A 17,218-nucleotide genomic window follows, 5' to 3' on the forward strand; every position below is an offset into this window, starting at 1 on the left:
ATATCGAGTGTGTCAGATTATTACAAAACCCCAACAGGTTATGGGCCCAGCATAATTAAAAGAAAAATCGTATTTTAAGGTAATCGTCAACATGAAAGGTATCAATAACGATCAATGCCCGTAAATCTAGTGTTAAGAATAACCCCCTAAAATATTACCCCCTCACACTGGTTCCTATTATGGCCAGAATAATGAACATATTTATACAAAATTTTTCCAAGAAATAATTCAAGATACTTTCGAAAATATTAAAAATTCACAGCAAAAATTCTGGAATATCGACCCTATTTTCAGCCATTGCAGTGGTTTCCGCCCCTAAATCATTACAAACTCGCAACATAACTCGATTTAGAATTAATTAAGATTTATTTATGAACCAATATCTGATCAATATGCACGATAACCGTTGCATAACTGAAATAATATCGATCCCAGGGGACCAATAATGGAGATCGAGACAGAATCGTTTGGAAATTAATTCCCCGTTCTTGCGACAGTTTCAATTTCGAAATTTCATTCAAAGTTCATGTTTAACACATTGACTGCCACGTCATCCATATGTGGGTGACAGGATTGAATTAGAACGATTCTTAGGATGAAATGTTAAAGTTGAAATTTGAACAGAAAGCATGAATTTTAGTGGGGTTTGTAAAAATAAATGGTAAAACAAATTTTAAGTTAACCAACCGAAACTACCGTTCCAATACCGTATCAAGACCTCATAAACCATATGAAAAAAACTACAAAAGAAGAATGGAACAGAATGTGGACCACAACAAAAAGAACAAAAATACATGATATAATACAAAACTTCTACCAACCAATTCCTACCTGCAATTTAAATAGGAAAGAAAAGTCCATATTGTCTCGACTAAGGTCAGGTCACACAAAGATAACGCACGAACATCTAATAAGAAAAACCGATCAATCGTACTGCAGCCACTGTCCCACGGAAACCCTCACAGTAGACCACATCCTATACCAGTGCAGGAGAACCGAACCCCAAAGACAGAAATATGGGATAAAACCGGACACAGCCCTTACAGCTCAGACGCGGCGTAAAAAACACAAAGAAGAAGAAGAAGAAGAAGAAATTTTAAGTTAACTTATAATTGTCTAAAATCAAAATTTTGGCCCTCTGAGAATTGTATAGTTTTGGTCTGGCAGTCAATGTGTTAATTTGTGTCGATGAGCTGTTCGACGGAGAAAAACAATTAATTCTCCGGATGAAATGTTAAAGTTGGAATTTGAACAGAAAGCATGAATTTCAGTGAGGTAAAACAAATTTTAAGTTATGTAGCTTATAATTGTCTAAAATCAGAGTCTTGGTCCCGCTAAGAATTGTATTGTAGAATTGTAATTGCCAGTCAATGTGTTAATTTGTGTCGGTGAGCTGTCCGATGGGGGAAAGGGAGTCGAAAAAATACGCGTCCACCGCGTACGGGGTCCGTGCGTCGATTGCGTCCAGGTGTTCTCCTCGTTACCTGTGACTCGCCGAGAGAAAACCGAGAGTGGGGCATCCCACGATATAAAGGAGAACCGGTCCAAGCGGCGATCGTTCCCACTCCATCTACCGTTCTCCATCTCTTCGGTGCCGCCGCGCGAGTTTCTTGCATTTCTCTTTCCGCGACCGGTCGAACCTCGTCGTCGTCGATCGTTCTCTTCCCCGATTCTGTGCCGTCTTCAGGATCGACGTCGCCACCGATCAAGGTAAGACGATCACCAGCAGAAACACACTCGCCCGTAGAAAGGATACGACTCGAGCCGAACAAAATCGAAAGTAAACGGGACCCGACTTTCTACGTTGGTAACGATCGTTGAACTTTAACCCTTCAGGATTATTATTGGGGCCAACGCGAGTTAATTCCTGAAATATGAAGGCCAGCAATTGTATTAGAATATCTATACACACTGTCGTGCTAATTGTTAACCCCCCAAGTGGATCATCGGGGCCCTCCATAAGTCTAAACTGATATCGTATAGTATATTTCTGTGATAAATATTATTTACCCCGTTTGTTTGTTACTTTTAGAATGCTTTGAAGGAAAGTTCATTTTTGTTTATCAATTTGGTGATACACAATATCGAGTAAAATAATTCAGTCGAGAGAAATCGAGAGATCGAGAGTCCACTTGGGGGTTAAGCAAAGTTAGACTTCCATTTTCGAAGTAGAATTTTAGGTAATCTTGTATTGACACTAGAACTATCGACAATTATAGTGTGTTTATTTGTTAATTTGAAATAAGTGTTTGTTCGTTCTCTTATAGAAAATTACGGTAAATTTCCAAAAATTCAGTCGAGATCGAGAGTCCACTTGGGGGTTAAGCAAAGTTAGACTTCCATTTTCCCAAACGAAGTAGAATTTTGGGTAATCTGTATTGACACTAGAACTACTGACAGTTATAGTGTGTTTATTTGTTAATTTGAGATAAGTGTTTATTCGTTCTCTTATAGAAAATTACGGTTTTCCAAAAATTCAGTCGAATAAATTTTTTACTTTTATTTTTTTTTTAGACGAATAAATCTTATTAGAAATTACGAATGGGTCGTTTTGACTGTTTTGGTAGTTCTAGTGTTGATTTGAGTCACTTGCTAGTTTGTTGCCATTTTTTACAAATTTTATTCAAAATTACAAATGGGTTTTGACTGGTTTGGTAGTTCTCTAGTGTTAAAATATACAAAGTAATTATACGTGGAAACTATTCTTCTGGAAAAGTGTGTAGAAATGACCTGTTTATTCCTTCCACATACATATCATCGTAAAACTTGAATACTTTGGTAAAAATCGCTGAATTTTATGCAAAATTAGGTGAACTTTCTTCCCAAACGAATTAAAATATTAGACAATCTGGATTAAAATGTACAAAGTGATTGTAAAAATGTGGTACCAGCCAAAATGACACGTTTGTTCCTTATCTTACCGATTTTTCTACCGAACAGAGAATTTAAAGTTTTCTACCGAAGAGAATTTGCAATTTAGGAGGTTGAAAATAGATCGTTCGAATCCTTCCGGTGTTGATCGAGTTTGACCCCGATAACTTCGTCCGTTAACCCCCATAACGATCTATTGTGATACCAGTTTTCAGTTTCCACGAGCTAGTAAACAAGCACAGTGCTTTCTGTCGGGTTGTCGAAATTTATCTCCGTCAGGTTGTCACGAAGTTATCCCCCCAGTTTCCCCAAACCACTTTGCACCGTTTTCAACTATCTCTCTCTCTCTTTCTCTCGACGTTTTTTGCTCTCGTCCCCGATAAATAGAAAATGGAGCTAGCCAGTGTGCCCCACAAAAAGTTTCAATTCTCCTTAACGTCTCTACTGCAGATTTTAGCCCTCGATCGCGATCGATCGCCAGCCATTAAAGAAAATTTCTCTCAATTTCCTTCGTTTCGAAATTCGACGGTAGAAATCGTTTGGCGAGGATCAAGATGAAACTTCGAACGTTTAACGACACTTTAACGAGAATCGTTAAAACTTCCATACCCTGCCAAATGAAAAATTCACATCGATCTATATAGGGGGGGGAAAACCGTTATAAATTGTTAAATTTCCCGGCGATATTATTCACAGTTCTGGATTAAAAATTTCTTTATTTCAGCTTCGAAACACGAGCTTCAAATATGACGTTTCTCCTGAAAGATTAGTCGACCCCGTTTCTACTCTATGAATCACGTTTCTGTTATTCGTACAGTTATCGAATGGAATTTCTCGTGTGTTATTTTTGTATTCTATACTCTCTTTCGTCCTGACGGTGTCGTAAGCCCTTAAATTCCGGTCGGGTATAACCGTGAGGCTGATTACACCTTCCCGTCCGCAAGTCGCCTTTCCATAGCGTTGCCCAATTTTAGGTTTTACCAAGGACAGTCTTTGGTAATACTCGTGCTTTTTTTTCTTTTTTCTGGTACACGAGCCTCTCTTTCTCCGCGCGAGAGCACCGTTTCACGATCTTTTACTAGTATCGGTCAGGATGTTTGGTGACCCTGACTCGACGCAGGTTTCATCCCTCGAACGGTCTGTAAAGTGTTTTTAAATCGTAGAACGATTCAAAAGTTGGAGTATTTACGCGTTAGAACCGAAAAACAGATCCTTGGAAATAGGACTACATCGATCCTTCGTGGTCCTTGTTAGTTTCACATTTTATTTGATTCGAAACAACAAAGAACTATTTTAACACTAGATTTATGGACATTGATTGCACGTATATTTATTGATACCTTTCATGTTGACGATTACCTTAAAATACGATTTTTTCTTTTAATTAGAATATGTATTCTTGCCATTGCATCAATAAAATTCAACATAAGTTGTTAAAAAATATTATTTACACGTTCTGCAATTTTAAATATGGAATCTGACATCCGTCAAATTGACGACTTCTGTAAATCTAGTGTTAAACTACGAATTATTCTAAATACTTGGTGTTATTTTAAAAATAACGCGAGAAAAGTAACTTTATTTCGCGTGGGGTACCAAAAATGGGTTCTCGAGTCTATTTTTGAAAGATAAAAATCCTTGGAAATAGGACTACATCGATCCTTCGTGGTCCTTGAAATTTTCACATTTTATTTGATTCGAAATAGCAAAGAACTATTTTAAACAACGAATTACTCTAAATACTTGGTATTATTTTACAAATAACGCGAGAAAAGTAACTTCACTTCGAGTAGGTGACCAAAAATGGGTCCTCGAGTCTATTTTTGAAAGATAAAAGTATGTTTTCGTTTATGATCACAAAAAAGAGGAAAAACCCTTTTCAGATTGAGTAAAATCTATATAAATTGTACGTTGCATCAACGTCTGCCCTATAGAATAGAATTAACACTAGATTTACGGGTATTGATCGTACGTATGTATATTTATTGATACCTTTCACGTGGATAATTACCTTAAAATACGATTTTTCTTTTAATTAGAATATGTATTCTTGCCAGTGCGTCAAAAATGGGTTCTCGAGTCTATTTTTGAAAAATAAAAATATATTTGTTTTTTTTTATCACAAAAAGTGGAAAAATCCTTTTCACCCCCTTTCAAATCCTTTTAATTGAACGTTACATCAACGTCTGCCTCATAGAATGGAATTAATGATTCCATAGGATGGAACTTTTTTTTCCCCCCCTCCCCCCAATGATTGTTTCGAGTGAATTTTTTTGTGCGTGGAGACTGGCGGTTCGAGGCGAGTGGCGGAGACGCGACATCGTCGAACACCTTTTTCATGGAAGAAAAAGTGAAATACTGGTTCCTCTCGGCCAGCCATGACGAGTTAGGGAAAGTTTAGCGTTGAGCAAGCTGCTTCTGGTCAGCATTAATTTCTCACATAAGACCCGCGTATATCTCGTCTATTTGCGCAACCCGTTACAGTGCGCATTACGCGTTACACGTGCACCGCTGCAACAAGTACGCTGCAATCGATGGTGAACTGTAATTTTCACCTCATTCGGGTCACTCGTAGACCAATTTCGTATACGTTGTTTGGTCTAACCGCGAACGGAACGTTATCAACAGACCGCGGACGTTTGACGTATGCATACGTTTCTAGAATATAGATGAAAGTGTGGAACATGAATGGAAGTTTGTTTCATGCTTGGAGGAACTTCAGAATATATTTTTTATTTTGCATATGACATATGTGTTTATTAGATTTCTTTTCATAAAATTGATGCTTATACGAACGTCTATTTCAGGCTACTAATTCAACGATTTTATAGCGATTAATCAACGTTCAACGGTATTAATCAGTGATTCTGAAGTATTCTTGGCAGATACGTTCTATGGAAATGAATTTTACGAGGTCAGATTGTTAAAGGATCGAAAACAATTGAAACATGCTACTTTAGAAAATTCAAGTATGCCCCGATCGCATAAAAAATTTTTATCGGGGATTCTAGAGGTCAAAATAAGAAGAAAATCAAGAATAGCATTTTGTTTATGGAGGCTTCCTTGAATAGTTATTAACAATTAAATTCAAAAATTTCAAATCGTTCTGGAAAAAATATTTTCGTCTCCGGAGGTCAATTACAGTCATTTTTGGCTATTACATATACCCCCGAATTCCTCCCCGTTTTCGAGAAAAAAAATCGAGTAGGTGGTGAAATTTTTCGGCGAAAAAAAAAACTTTCAAATCGTTTTGGAAAAATTATTTTCGTTTGGGTGGATTAATTACAATCATTTTCTGTGAATATACATACCCTCGAAATCCTACTCAGTTTCGAGAAAAAAATTCAGGAAGGTGGACAAATTTTTGACAAAATTGAAAAATTTCAAATCGTTCTAAAAAAATTACTTTCGGTTGCGGGGGTCAATTACAGTCATTTTTGGCTATTACATATACCCCCGAAATCCTCTCCGTTTTCGAGAAAAAAAATCGAGTAGGTGGTGAAATTTTTCGGCGAAAAAAAATTTTTCAAATCGTTCTAAAAAAATTACTATCGGCTCCGGAGGTCAATTACAGTCATTTTTGGCTATTACATATACCCCCGAATTCCTCCCCGTTTTCGAGAAAAAAAATCGAGTAGGTGGTGAAATTTTTCGGCGAAAAAAAATTTTTCAAATCGTTCTAAAAAAATTACTTTCGGCTCCGGAGGTCAATTACAGTCATTTTTGGTCATTAGACATATACTTGAAATCCTATCCACTTTCGGGAAAAAAATTCGAGAAGGTATGACATTTTTCGACAAAATTACAAAATTTCTAATCATTCTAAAAAAATTGTAGTTAACTAAAGCGGCTAATTACAATCATTTTTGGCGAATAGACATATCCTCGAAATCCTGTCCAGTTTAGAGAAAAAAATTCGAGAAGGTGTGAAATTTTTCGACAAAATTGAAAAATTTCAAATCGTTTTGGAAAAATTATTTTCGGTTGTGGGGGCCAATTATAATCATTTTTGTTGAATACACATACCCTTGAAATCCTATTCTTTTTCGAGAAAAAAATTCGAGAATGCGCCTAAATTTTTTAGGCGAAAAAAAAAATTTCATTTGGCTAAACACCGTGTATAAATAATAAACGTCAGATAAACGTCATCGACTAACTCTTGACAATATTGAAAAAATACTAATATATAGTAATTTATATAAAATTATAATATAAAATAATATAAAATTATTTGAACATATTTTGAATATATTTTGAATATATTTTGCATATTTCTGTATATTTTTGCACATTATTGATACATATTTGACATATGTCATTTACATATTTTTAACATATTTTATCAAAATAAACATCCACAACCTAGTTGTCAAGGTTTCTAATCGATCATTACTTTATTTACTCAAAACATGAACTTTAGCGAAATTAAAAGAAAAAAAAGTATCTTTACCATCGAATTTTCATTAATTCTGAATAACACGTATCTTCCTCGAATGTTTCCCGGATTACTTGTCTTTATTAAACGCCTATGACGAAGCAGGAAACAATGTGTTCTTCGATTAATTGCGCAAGCCGTTGTTTAGAACGCAAGACCGCATCGGACAGCGTAATTAACATACTCGAGACTGTACCCTAATGTCCCGTCATGTCAAATTTTGCTTATTACCTGTCGCTGATTATCTTCCTTGCCGGGCATTGCTAAAATCCGGAGAAAAAATTGTTTGTTTCGTAAAGACAACGCAATTGCGCTTTAACGAGGGATCAAATAACGAGTAATCAAATATTTTGCTATTTATTATAACGTTGGACCAAAGACGCCTCGTATATGTCAAGTAAATTGTAATTAAGGTAACGATCGATGACCTCGATGCATATGATCCTTTCCATCCGGAAATACACTTCTCAATTTCGTTTTTAAAGAAATTCAGAGCGCAGGAATCGCGTAACAACTTGAATAAAATGCTTGAATAAATGATAATATATACCGAACGATAGGTCAAGAGATCACAGAGAGCGATGAGGTTTCTCTATTTTAATCTCTCGGTGGCTGTAATAAATTATTCGAGCTACGTGTAAGCATTATCATGCAAAAGGCGAGCTCCTTCTCTTTCAACTAAGGACGATTATTTCTTGGAAAATCACTACCGAAGCTACGGTATTTTTCAGCGACTCGTTTATTCAATTTTTATTCGTCTCTTATCGCCGGAATCTCACGTTCTTTGGTCGTTTCCAATAAACTGCTATCGACTTTGACCTCGTGCAATATAAGAAGAACGATGATCAATTAAGGATATTTAATAGAAACTAAAAGCTCAGTGGCAAGTTATGTAAGACCGTATAAATGAAATTATCATTTTTGGAGAAAGTTATGTCCAAGAGTCTGGCCACTTTCTATCAAATGAACCACGAATTACGAAAATTCTTTCGTAACAATAAAACATCGACACGACATTGTGTCAAGCTCTTGACGTGCAATCGTTTTTGGTGAATAGACATACCACTTTCGAGAAAAAAATTGATGAAGGTGTCTAAATTTTTCGGCGAAATTGAAAAATTTCATATCATTCTAAAAGAATTATTTTTGGATACAGGGGCTTATTACAATCATTTTTTGTGAATAGACATACCCTCGAAATCCTACTCAGTTTCGAGAAAAAAATTCGAGAAAGTGTGAAATTTTTCGACAGAAAAAGAAATGTCAAATCGTTTTGGAAAAATTATTTTCGGTTGCGGGGGTCAATTACAATCATTTTTGGTGAATAGACATACCCTCGAAATCCTACTCAGTTTCGAGAAAAAAATTCGAGAAGATGCTGAAATTTTTCCGCGAAAAAAAAAATTTCAAATCGTTCTGAAAAAATTATTTTCGATTGAGGGGGTCAATTACAATCATTTTTGGTCATTAGACATATCCTCGAAATCCTGCCTACTTTCGAGAAAAAAATTCGAGAATGTGTAGAAACTTTTTGGCGAAATTAAAAAATTTCAAATCTTTCCAGAAAAATTATTTTTAGTTGTTGGGGTCGATTACAATAATTTTTGGTGAATACACATACCCTTGAAATCCTACGCACTTTCGAGAAAAAAATTCTTTACCGAAAATACAATGTCTGACCACTTATGTGTGATTCCCCTGAAACTTACATATGTTTGAAACATCATAACTTCTGAACGGATTGGCGGATTTTAATGTTTCAAAAGCCAAACAACGCGTATTTTGATGAAGAATATGTAGAAATTCTAAAAATATTCGAAAAGTAGTTCCTTGGACCCGTAAAGTGAGAAAAACCCCTGAAAATCTTAATTTTGTTTATTTCGTGACTTACGTCACTTTCACAATAACCGTTTCAATACGCGACTATGCAACCTGAAAGTCACAAGCTATAAATCACGAAAAAGTTTCGTATTAAGTCTCTGCTTTCGAATTATTCCGTGCAAGTAAATTTAACGTACTTCAGCACCGAAACGCACGGCGCTAATTATATTAATTAATGTATTTACTCGCGCCGTTCTTTACCTCCCAGCTGGTTCTGAGTTAAATGACCAGTCGCTGCGGGATATTCAATTAAACGGCCGTGGCCGCTCCGCAATGTTAAACCACATTGTGCTTCGTATGCTTTTAACGGCTTGACGTTGCTGAGTGATTAGCTAATCGTCGCGATGGAACACCGTAGTGTAAATTTCGCGAACAGTTGATCGAGCATGGCGTTAATAATGTTAATATATTTGCATTATATCCTGCACAATGTATTTAACCAGGCGTATTTTGTACCGTAGGAAGTGTTAAAAACAAAGCGCCATTTGTGTTTCTGCGCCACCTAGAGTTACTCTGACTTACCTTTTTCTCGTAACCGTGTGTCTTTTGTTTGTAACAAAGCCTCGTGCTAATTAAATGTGTTTTGCTGAGAGGAACTGGAGTTTTGCTCATTTGCATCCCCAAAATTCCCACAGGCCATTGGCCTAGCACACTTTTCTACTGCGCTGTGGGAATTTTGGGGATGCAAGTGAGCAAAAGTGTTGGAAACAAAGCGCCATTTGTTTCTGCGCCACCTAGAGTTACTCTGACTTACCTTTTTTTTGTAACCGTGTGTCTTTTGTTTGTAATTAAGCCTCGTGCTAATTAAATGTGTTTTGCTGAGAGGAAGCAGAGTTTGGCTCATTTGTTGTGGGAATTTTGGGGATGCAAATGAGCAAAAGTGTTAGAAACAAAGCGCCATTTGTTTCTGCGCCACCTAGTGTTACTCTGACTTACCTTTTTCTCTTAACCGTGTGTCTTTTGTTTGTAACAAAGCCTCGTGCTAATTAAATGTGTTTTGCTGAGAGGAACTGGAGTTTTGCTCATTTGCATCCCCACAATTCCCACAGGCTATTGGCCTAGCACACTTTTCCACTGCGCTGTGGGAATTTTGGGGATGCAAGTGTGCAAAAGTGTTAGAAACTATTAGAGGTTACAAATGAACACATGTATAAAGTTTATTTGTACCACATTATAACAAAACTGATTAATAACAATATCATAGTTATGGAATATTACAAGTCGCCCCATGGCCAGGAAAAAACATAAGAGCGCTCACGAACGGGGAATCCCGATTCCCCCTCGCTACCCAACGGTTGCAGGCCCGGCAACCATGCCGACATTGGCAGCATTTCCAACAGAAACAAAGCGCCATTTGTGTTTCTGCGCTACCTAGAGTTACTCTGACTTACCTTTTTCTCGTAATCGTGTGTCGTTTGTCTGTAATTAAGCCTCGTGCTAATTAAATGTGGTTTGCTGAGAGGAAGCAGAGTTTGGCTCATTTGCTGTGGGAATTTTGGGGATGCAAATGGGCCAAACTCTGCTTCCTCTCAGCAAAAGACATTTAATTAGCACGAGGCTTAGTTACAAACAAAAGACACACGGTTACCAAAAAAAAAGGTAAGCCAGAGTAACCCTAGAGGGCGCAGAAGCAAATGGCGCTTTATTTCTAACAGAAAGATGAATTTGATAACTTTAACAAATAGAACGCTTCGATTCTTCGATATGTGTTTAAGGTACTAAGAATTTCTAAATTAATTTGCATTGATTTTTAGATGTTGCTGGTTCAACCGTCAGAGGAGATGTCGGAGAAGATCCGCGTGGAGCTGAACGAAAACGTGGCAACGCGCGACAGCGATCTCGAAATAATCAAGGAATGGCTCGCCAAACAACCCCACTTACCTAATACCTATGGTAATATCTTGATAAATATCTTCCAAATTCTACTTAAAAATTGTTCTCGATCACTGAGAATATTTCGACCGAGAAAAATGGGTTGGAACAGTTTTCAAAAGGACCAAACTGTTGACTTAAAAAATAGAAAGTAATTTAGGAACAGCAAAAGCTGAGTGATCGAGTTATTATAATTAGACGATCAAATAAAATTAGATATTTTATATTTTCCTTCTTTGTTTCATTTTATTGTTCCAAACCATTTACTGGAGGAATTGTTCTCTTCGATCATAGTGAATCTTGTAACATCTTTATCCGCCATATTGTATTCCACAATTTTTCTAGAAACAAAACATTTAAATGCTTTAATTAAGCTTCTATAGGGAAATTATATAGATTTTAGCTTTTCGTTGTACTTATTTTGTAGAAATATGCTATACTATACAGGGTGTCCCGTAAATAGAGTAAGAACCGGAATTGTGGGGTAGCTGAGACGATTCTGAACAACAATTTCCTTTGCAAAAATGCAATTCTCGTTTTCTTGGCACAAACTGCTACGTACGTGTAGTTTTTCTAATCTTTAACAGCAACTAATGCCCTTTTACATCCTGCTAACCGATGAAAACTTTTTACATCCCACGTTTGGTGAGATTAGCTTTAAAGAATGAATCGAATGAGATCGTACGATGAATCTCTACTTTTATTCGCGCGATTTACCACCGTTTGGTCCGTCTCAAGCGACCTTTCTCGCGTCGTTTTTGCTCCAGATGATGGCAGACTGATGACGTTCCTCCGAGGATGCAAGTTCTCCTTGGAAAAATGCAAAAAGAAGCTGGACATGTACTTCACGATGAGAGCGGCGGTTCCAGAGTTCTTCACCAACCGAGACGTCACTAGCCCAGAAATGAGAGAGATCACCAAACTTATGTAAGAAACCTTATCCACCATTTTCGAATCTAAAAGAATCGCTGCTGACCAAAAAGACTATCAATTTCTCAATAGCGCGCATACCATTTTCAAATTACGGGCTCAGATTGGGACAATGGAAAGCAATCAAAGCGTCTCAAAGCAATCAAAGTTTTTAGAATAACAGAGAAAAATTGTAGATCGTAGAAATCTATTAAAAATAGTAAACAATTATTACTAATGGTACAGAAGAACCGTAAATATGTCTTCGATAATCACAAAAATGAACTTTGCAATCCGTAGGGGAAACCAGGGTCAATAGTAATACTTTCATTTTGGAATGCAAAACTAATACAATAGCAAAAACCTGTAGGCAAATTCAAGTAGATACTGAAATTTTTAGGCGAAATTAAAAAGTTTCAGATCATTCTAAAAAAATTATTTTCGGCTCTGGGGGCCAATTATAATCATTTTTGGTGAATAGACATACCCCCGAAATTCTACTCAGTTTCGAGAAAAAAAATTCAGAAAGATGGAATTTTTTGACGAAATTAAAACATTTCTAATCATTCTAAAAAAATTATTTTCGTTTGCGGGGGTTAATTACAAGCATTTTTGGTGAATAGACATACTCCCGAAATCCTACCCAGTTTCGAGAAAAAAAATTCAGAAAGATGACCTTTTTTGACAAAAATTAAAAAATTTCAAATCATTCTAAAAAAATTATTTTCGGCTGTGGGGGATAATTACAATCATTTTTGGTGAACAGACATATCCTTGAAATCCTACCCATTATCTAGAAAAAAATTCGAGAATGTGTGAAATTTTTGACAAAATTAAAAAATTTCAAATCATTCTAAAAAAATTATTTCCGGCTCTGGGGGTCAATTATAAACATTTTCGGTGAATAGACATACTCCCGAAATCCTACTCAGTTTCGAGAAAAAAAATTCGGAAAGGTGGATCTTTTTGACAAAATTAAAAAATTTCGAATCGCTCTAAAAAAATTATTATAGGCTGCAGGGGTCAATTACAATCATTTTTGGTGAACAGACATATCCTTGAAATCCTACCCATTATCTAGAAAAAAATTCGAGAATGTATGAAATTTTTGTCAAAATTAAAAAATTTCAAATCGTTCTAGAAAAATTATTTTCGGCTGTGGGGGTCAATTACAAACATTTTCGGTGAATAGACATACCCTCAAAATCTTGCTCATTTTCGAGAAAAAAATTCAGTACGAACAGAATTTTAATCGTTAATAACTTGTTAATAACCTTGTAAACTCAGAAAAAATTACCCTAGAAAACAAAATTTTTCTGCAAAAGAAAGGTCTTCTCAAACCATTCAAATAGCACACAAAATATTTTCTGTACCCCCACAATTAAAGGAGATATTTATGTGGACCACCCGGTATATTAAAAAGAAAGTTTGCGTTTTCCCTCTACAATTTGCATATCTGAAAATAAATAGTCCACAAAATCAAGTATCTTTCTTGCGATTCCAAAGACAAACGTGTCCCCTTGTTTTCCTTGTCATTTTACACGACCAGTATTAACACTTTAGTGTCACACTGGCGAAAGCGGAGAAAATAAAAAGATTTCTTTTTCAAACCAGGTAATATATTTACCCAGCTTGTTATCGCCACTGTCCAAAAATATGTCAATCGTTTCGAGGTAAAAAATCTCGCGCTAAAGCTACTCGGTGAACTCGAACGATCCTCACTGGAGAACTGATTTGCCAATTTATTTCGCGAGGGTTCACGAGATTTTTGTTAACGCAGTCAGATCCCGCCGTTGCCCGGCCTGACGAAAAACGGTCGCCGGGTGATCGTTATGCGAGGTGTCGACAAGGACGTGCCGACCCCGAACGTGACCGAGACGCTGAAGCTGGTGATGATGATAGGGGACATACGTCTGAAGGAGGAACTGGTCGGTGTCGCGGGCGACGTGTACGTCCTGGACGCCAGCGTCGCGACACCGGCGCATTTCGCGAAATTCACGCACGGGATCGTGAAGAAGTTCCTCGTGTGCGTGCAAGAGGCATACCCGGTCAAGCTGAAGGAGGTACACGTGGTGAACGTCAGCCCCCTCGTCGACACCATCGTCAAGTTCGTGAAACCGTTCCTCAAGGAGAAGATACGCAACAGGATCTTCATGCACAGCGACGTCAAGACCCTCTACGATTACGTTCCCAAGGAAATACTGCCCACGGAGTATGGTGGCGATGCTGGGCCCATTCAGGTCATCCACGGTACGTTGATCGGTCCCAGAATCATTTAAACTCTTATTCAAGGTGTTTGACGGGCCCAAAACGAGCTATATTTTCACGACTTTTTTGAGAGAAATTGTTTTGTTATTCATTCTTGAGACATTGATGAAAGAACGTCTACTATAATTTGTAGAGTATAGTGTTACGCCATTTTGATGGGCCCAAAACGAGCGATATTTTCACGAATTTTTTGAGAGAAATTGTTTCGTTATTCATTCTTGAGACACTGATGAAAGAACGTCTTTTATAGTTTGTAGAGTACGATGATCGATTCAGGAATTTTTCGAACCCTTATTTGAAGTGTTATACCACTTTGATGGGCCCAAAATGAGCCATATTTTCACGAATTTTTTGAGAGAAATTGTTTCGTTATTCATTCTTGAGACACCGATGAAAGAACGTCTTTTATAGTTTGTAGAGTACGTTGATCGATCCAGGAATTTTTCGAACCCTTATTTAAAGTGTTAGACCATTTTGATGGGCCCAAAACGAGCGATATTTTCACGAATTTTTTGAGAGAAATTGTTTTGTTATTAATTCTTGAGACTTTGATGAAAGAACGTCTTTTACAGTTTATAGAGTACGATGATCGATCCCAGAATTTTTCGAACCATTATTTGAAGTGTTAGACCATTTTTACGGACCCAAAACGAGCGATATTTTCACGAATTTTTTGAAGGAAATTGTTTCGTTATTCATTCTTGAGACATTGATGAAAGAACGTCTACTATAATTTGTAGAGTATAGTGTTAGACCATTTTGATGGGCCCAAAACGAGCGATATTTTCACGAATTTTTTGAGAGAAATTGTTTTGTTATTAATTCTTGAGACATTGATGAAAGAATGTTTTCTATAATTTATAGAGAACGTTGATCGATCCCAGAATTCTTCGAACCATTATTTGAAGTGTTAGACCATTTTTACGGACCCAAAACGAGCGATATTTTCACGAATTTTTTGAGAGAAATTGTTTCGTTATTCATTCTTGAGACACTGATGAAAGAACGTCTTTTATAATTTATAGAGTACGTTGATCGATCCCAGAATTCTTCGAACCATTATTTGAAGTGTTAGACCATTTTTACGGACCCAAAACGAGCGATATTTTCACGAATTTTTTGAAGGAAATTGTTTCGTTATTAATTCTTGAGACATTGATGAAAGAACGTCTTTTATAGATTGTAGAGTACGTTGATCGATCCAGGAATTTTTCGAACCCTTATTTGAAGTGTTAGACCACTTTGATGGGCCCAAAACGAGCGATATTTTCACGACATTTTTGAGAGAAATTGTTTTGTTATTCATTCTTGAGACATTGATGAAAGAACGTCTACTATAATTTGTAGAGTATAGTGTTAGACCATTTTGATGGGCCCAAAACGAGCGATATTTTCACGAATTTTTTGAAAGAAATTGTTTCGTCATTAACTCTCGAAATATTGATAAAAGAACGTCTCCAACAATTAATATCATATTTTAGAATTTTTCAAACCCTTACTTGAGGGGTACACCACCTTGACGGGCCCAAAACAAGATTTTTCTCGAATCTTTTACACTAAATTGTAAACAAGTGGCTTCAAACATTATAAAAATCTGAGGAAAAGAGAAAGAAGAGAACTTCTTCTTCTGAGATTCAGAGTTGAATTGACAGGAATTTTAAGGGTCGAAAATAGACTAATCATCTTGGAATTTTGTCATGTTGTTTTCTCTAGTTTCTCCGTTGTATAAAACGTACATTGTTTTCATTTGCACATAGAACGAAAATAAAAATAATAAAATACACAAATCTGGAGAAACAGTGTTTCCAAGATTTCGAAGCTTGATCATTCTTTCAAGGTTTTAACTACAATTCGTGACTGTCGCTTTTACTTTTTACTGTTCGGTTTTTTACAGAAACATGGTTGAAGAAACTCGAAGAGTACCGTCCATGGTTCTTGGAGCAGGAATCCGTAAAAGCAAACGAGGATCTTCGGCCAGGAAAACCAAAGACCCACGACGATCTATTTGGTATCGATGGATCATTTCGACAGCTGAATGTCGATTAAGACAGCATATCGTGAATTCAGCTAAAGTAAAATGAAAAGGATATGTATATAGAACAACGTCGATGAGCAGGTCGAAAAGCTTTAAGATAATATCGATAACAATTACACAGAATTATATTTTTTTTACTATTCATCGTTTTATAAATAAAATACCAGAACCATTTTATCATGCTTGTACATTTTAGTGGTCTTAGAAAACGGTATGAAACTTCAACTTTTTCTTTCGAGCCCTTTCGCGTCGTCGATGATCAGTCGACGCCTCGAACATGAGGTCAAGAATTTATTTGTACATAAACAAATAAATGTATTATTATTCTAATATAAAATCGTCCATATTTTTCTATATTAAAAATTTTCTTTCGCGTACCCGTATCCGTGGATCGTGAGATGCAATCCGTGTCAGAAAATATTGTTTTATATTTTCCAGTCGAAAAGGAAATGTGAAAAAAGCATTCGTTTCGTATTATAACAATTGGAATGTTCAAGATTAGATGGGCAAACGTTTGGTAAATATTCGTTTATTTTTACTAGAAATTTTTAACAATAAAGAGTGTTCTATTGTGTTCAGAATGGTGATAGTTGATTTTCGTTCGAAACGCAGAAAAATTGTAATGGCGCCTTTTGTTGTCTGTATATAGAGTGTTTTGTTTACGTTCTCTCGATTCAATTTTTTTTAAGAAACTTGCATCTTTTATCAACTCCACGCCACACTGTGGGAAATAGGCTCGGTTTATGTGCAATGTACGATATACATATAAGTATGTGAAAAGTAGAGAATGTACAGTTCGCAAAGCAAATCATGGATGCAACAAAGCATTTGTTTATACAAGGTGTTCGGCTATTCCTGGGAAAAATTTTAATGGGGGATTCTAGAGGCCAAAATAAGACGAAAATCAAGAATACCAATTTGTTGATGGAGGCTTCGTTAAAAAGTTA

At 36.3% G+C, this 17,218-nt stretch overlaps 1 protein-coding gene across 1 annotated transcript; it reads left to right on the top strand.

Moving 5' to 3' along the window:
- The first annotated feature begins 1,569 nt into the window (after positions 1-1,569).
- Positions 1,570-17,218, top strand: LOC122404907 (alpha-tocopherol transfer protein-like). The gene is made up of 5 exons (XM_043409277.1): positions 1,570-1,710; positions 10,942-11,080; positions 11,827-11,986; positions 13,749-14,218; positions 16,131-17,218. The coding sequence occupies exons 2-5, from the start codon at positions 10,942-10,944 to the stop codon at positions 16,280-16,282; spliced, it is 921 nt and encodes a 306-aa protein (XP_043265212.1). The 5' UTR covers positions 1,570-1,710; the 3' UTR covers positions 16,283-17,218.

Source organism: Colletes gigas, unplaced genomic scaffold (assembly GCF_013123115.1).
Source record: "Colletes gigas isolate AHSC1104 unplaced genomic scaffold, ASM1312311v1 Colletes_gigas_Sc00003, whole genome shotgun sequence".
Taxonomy (NCBI): Eukaryota; Metazoa; Arthropoda; class Insecta; order Hymenoptera; family Colletidae; genus Colletes; species Colletes gigas.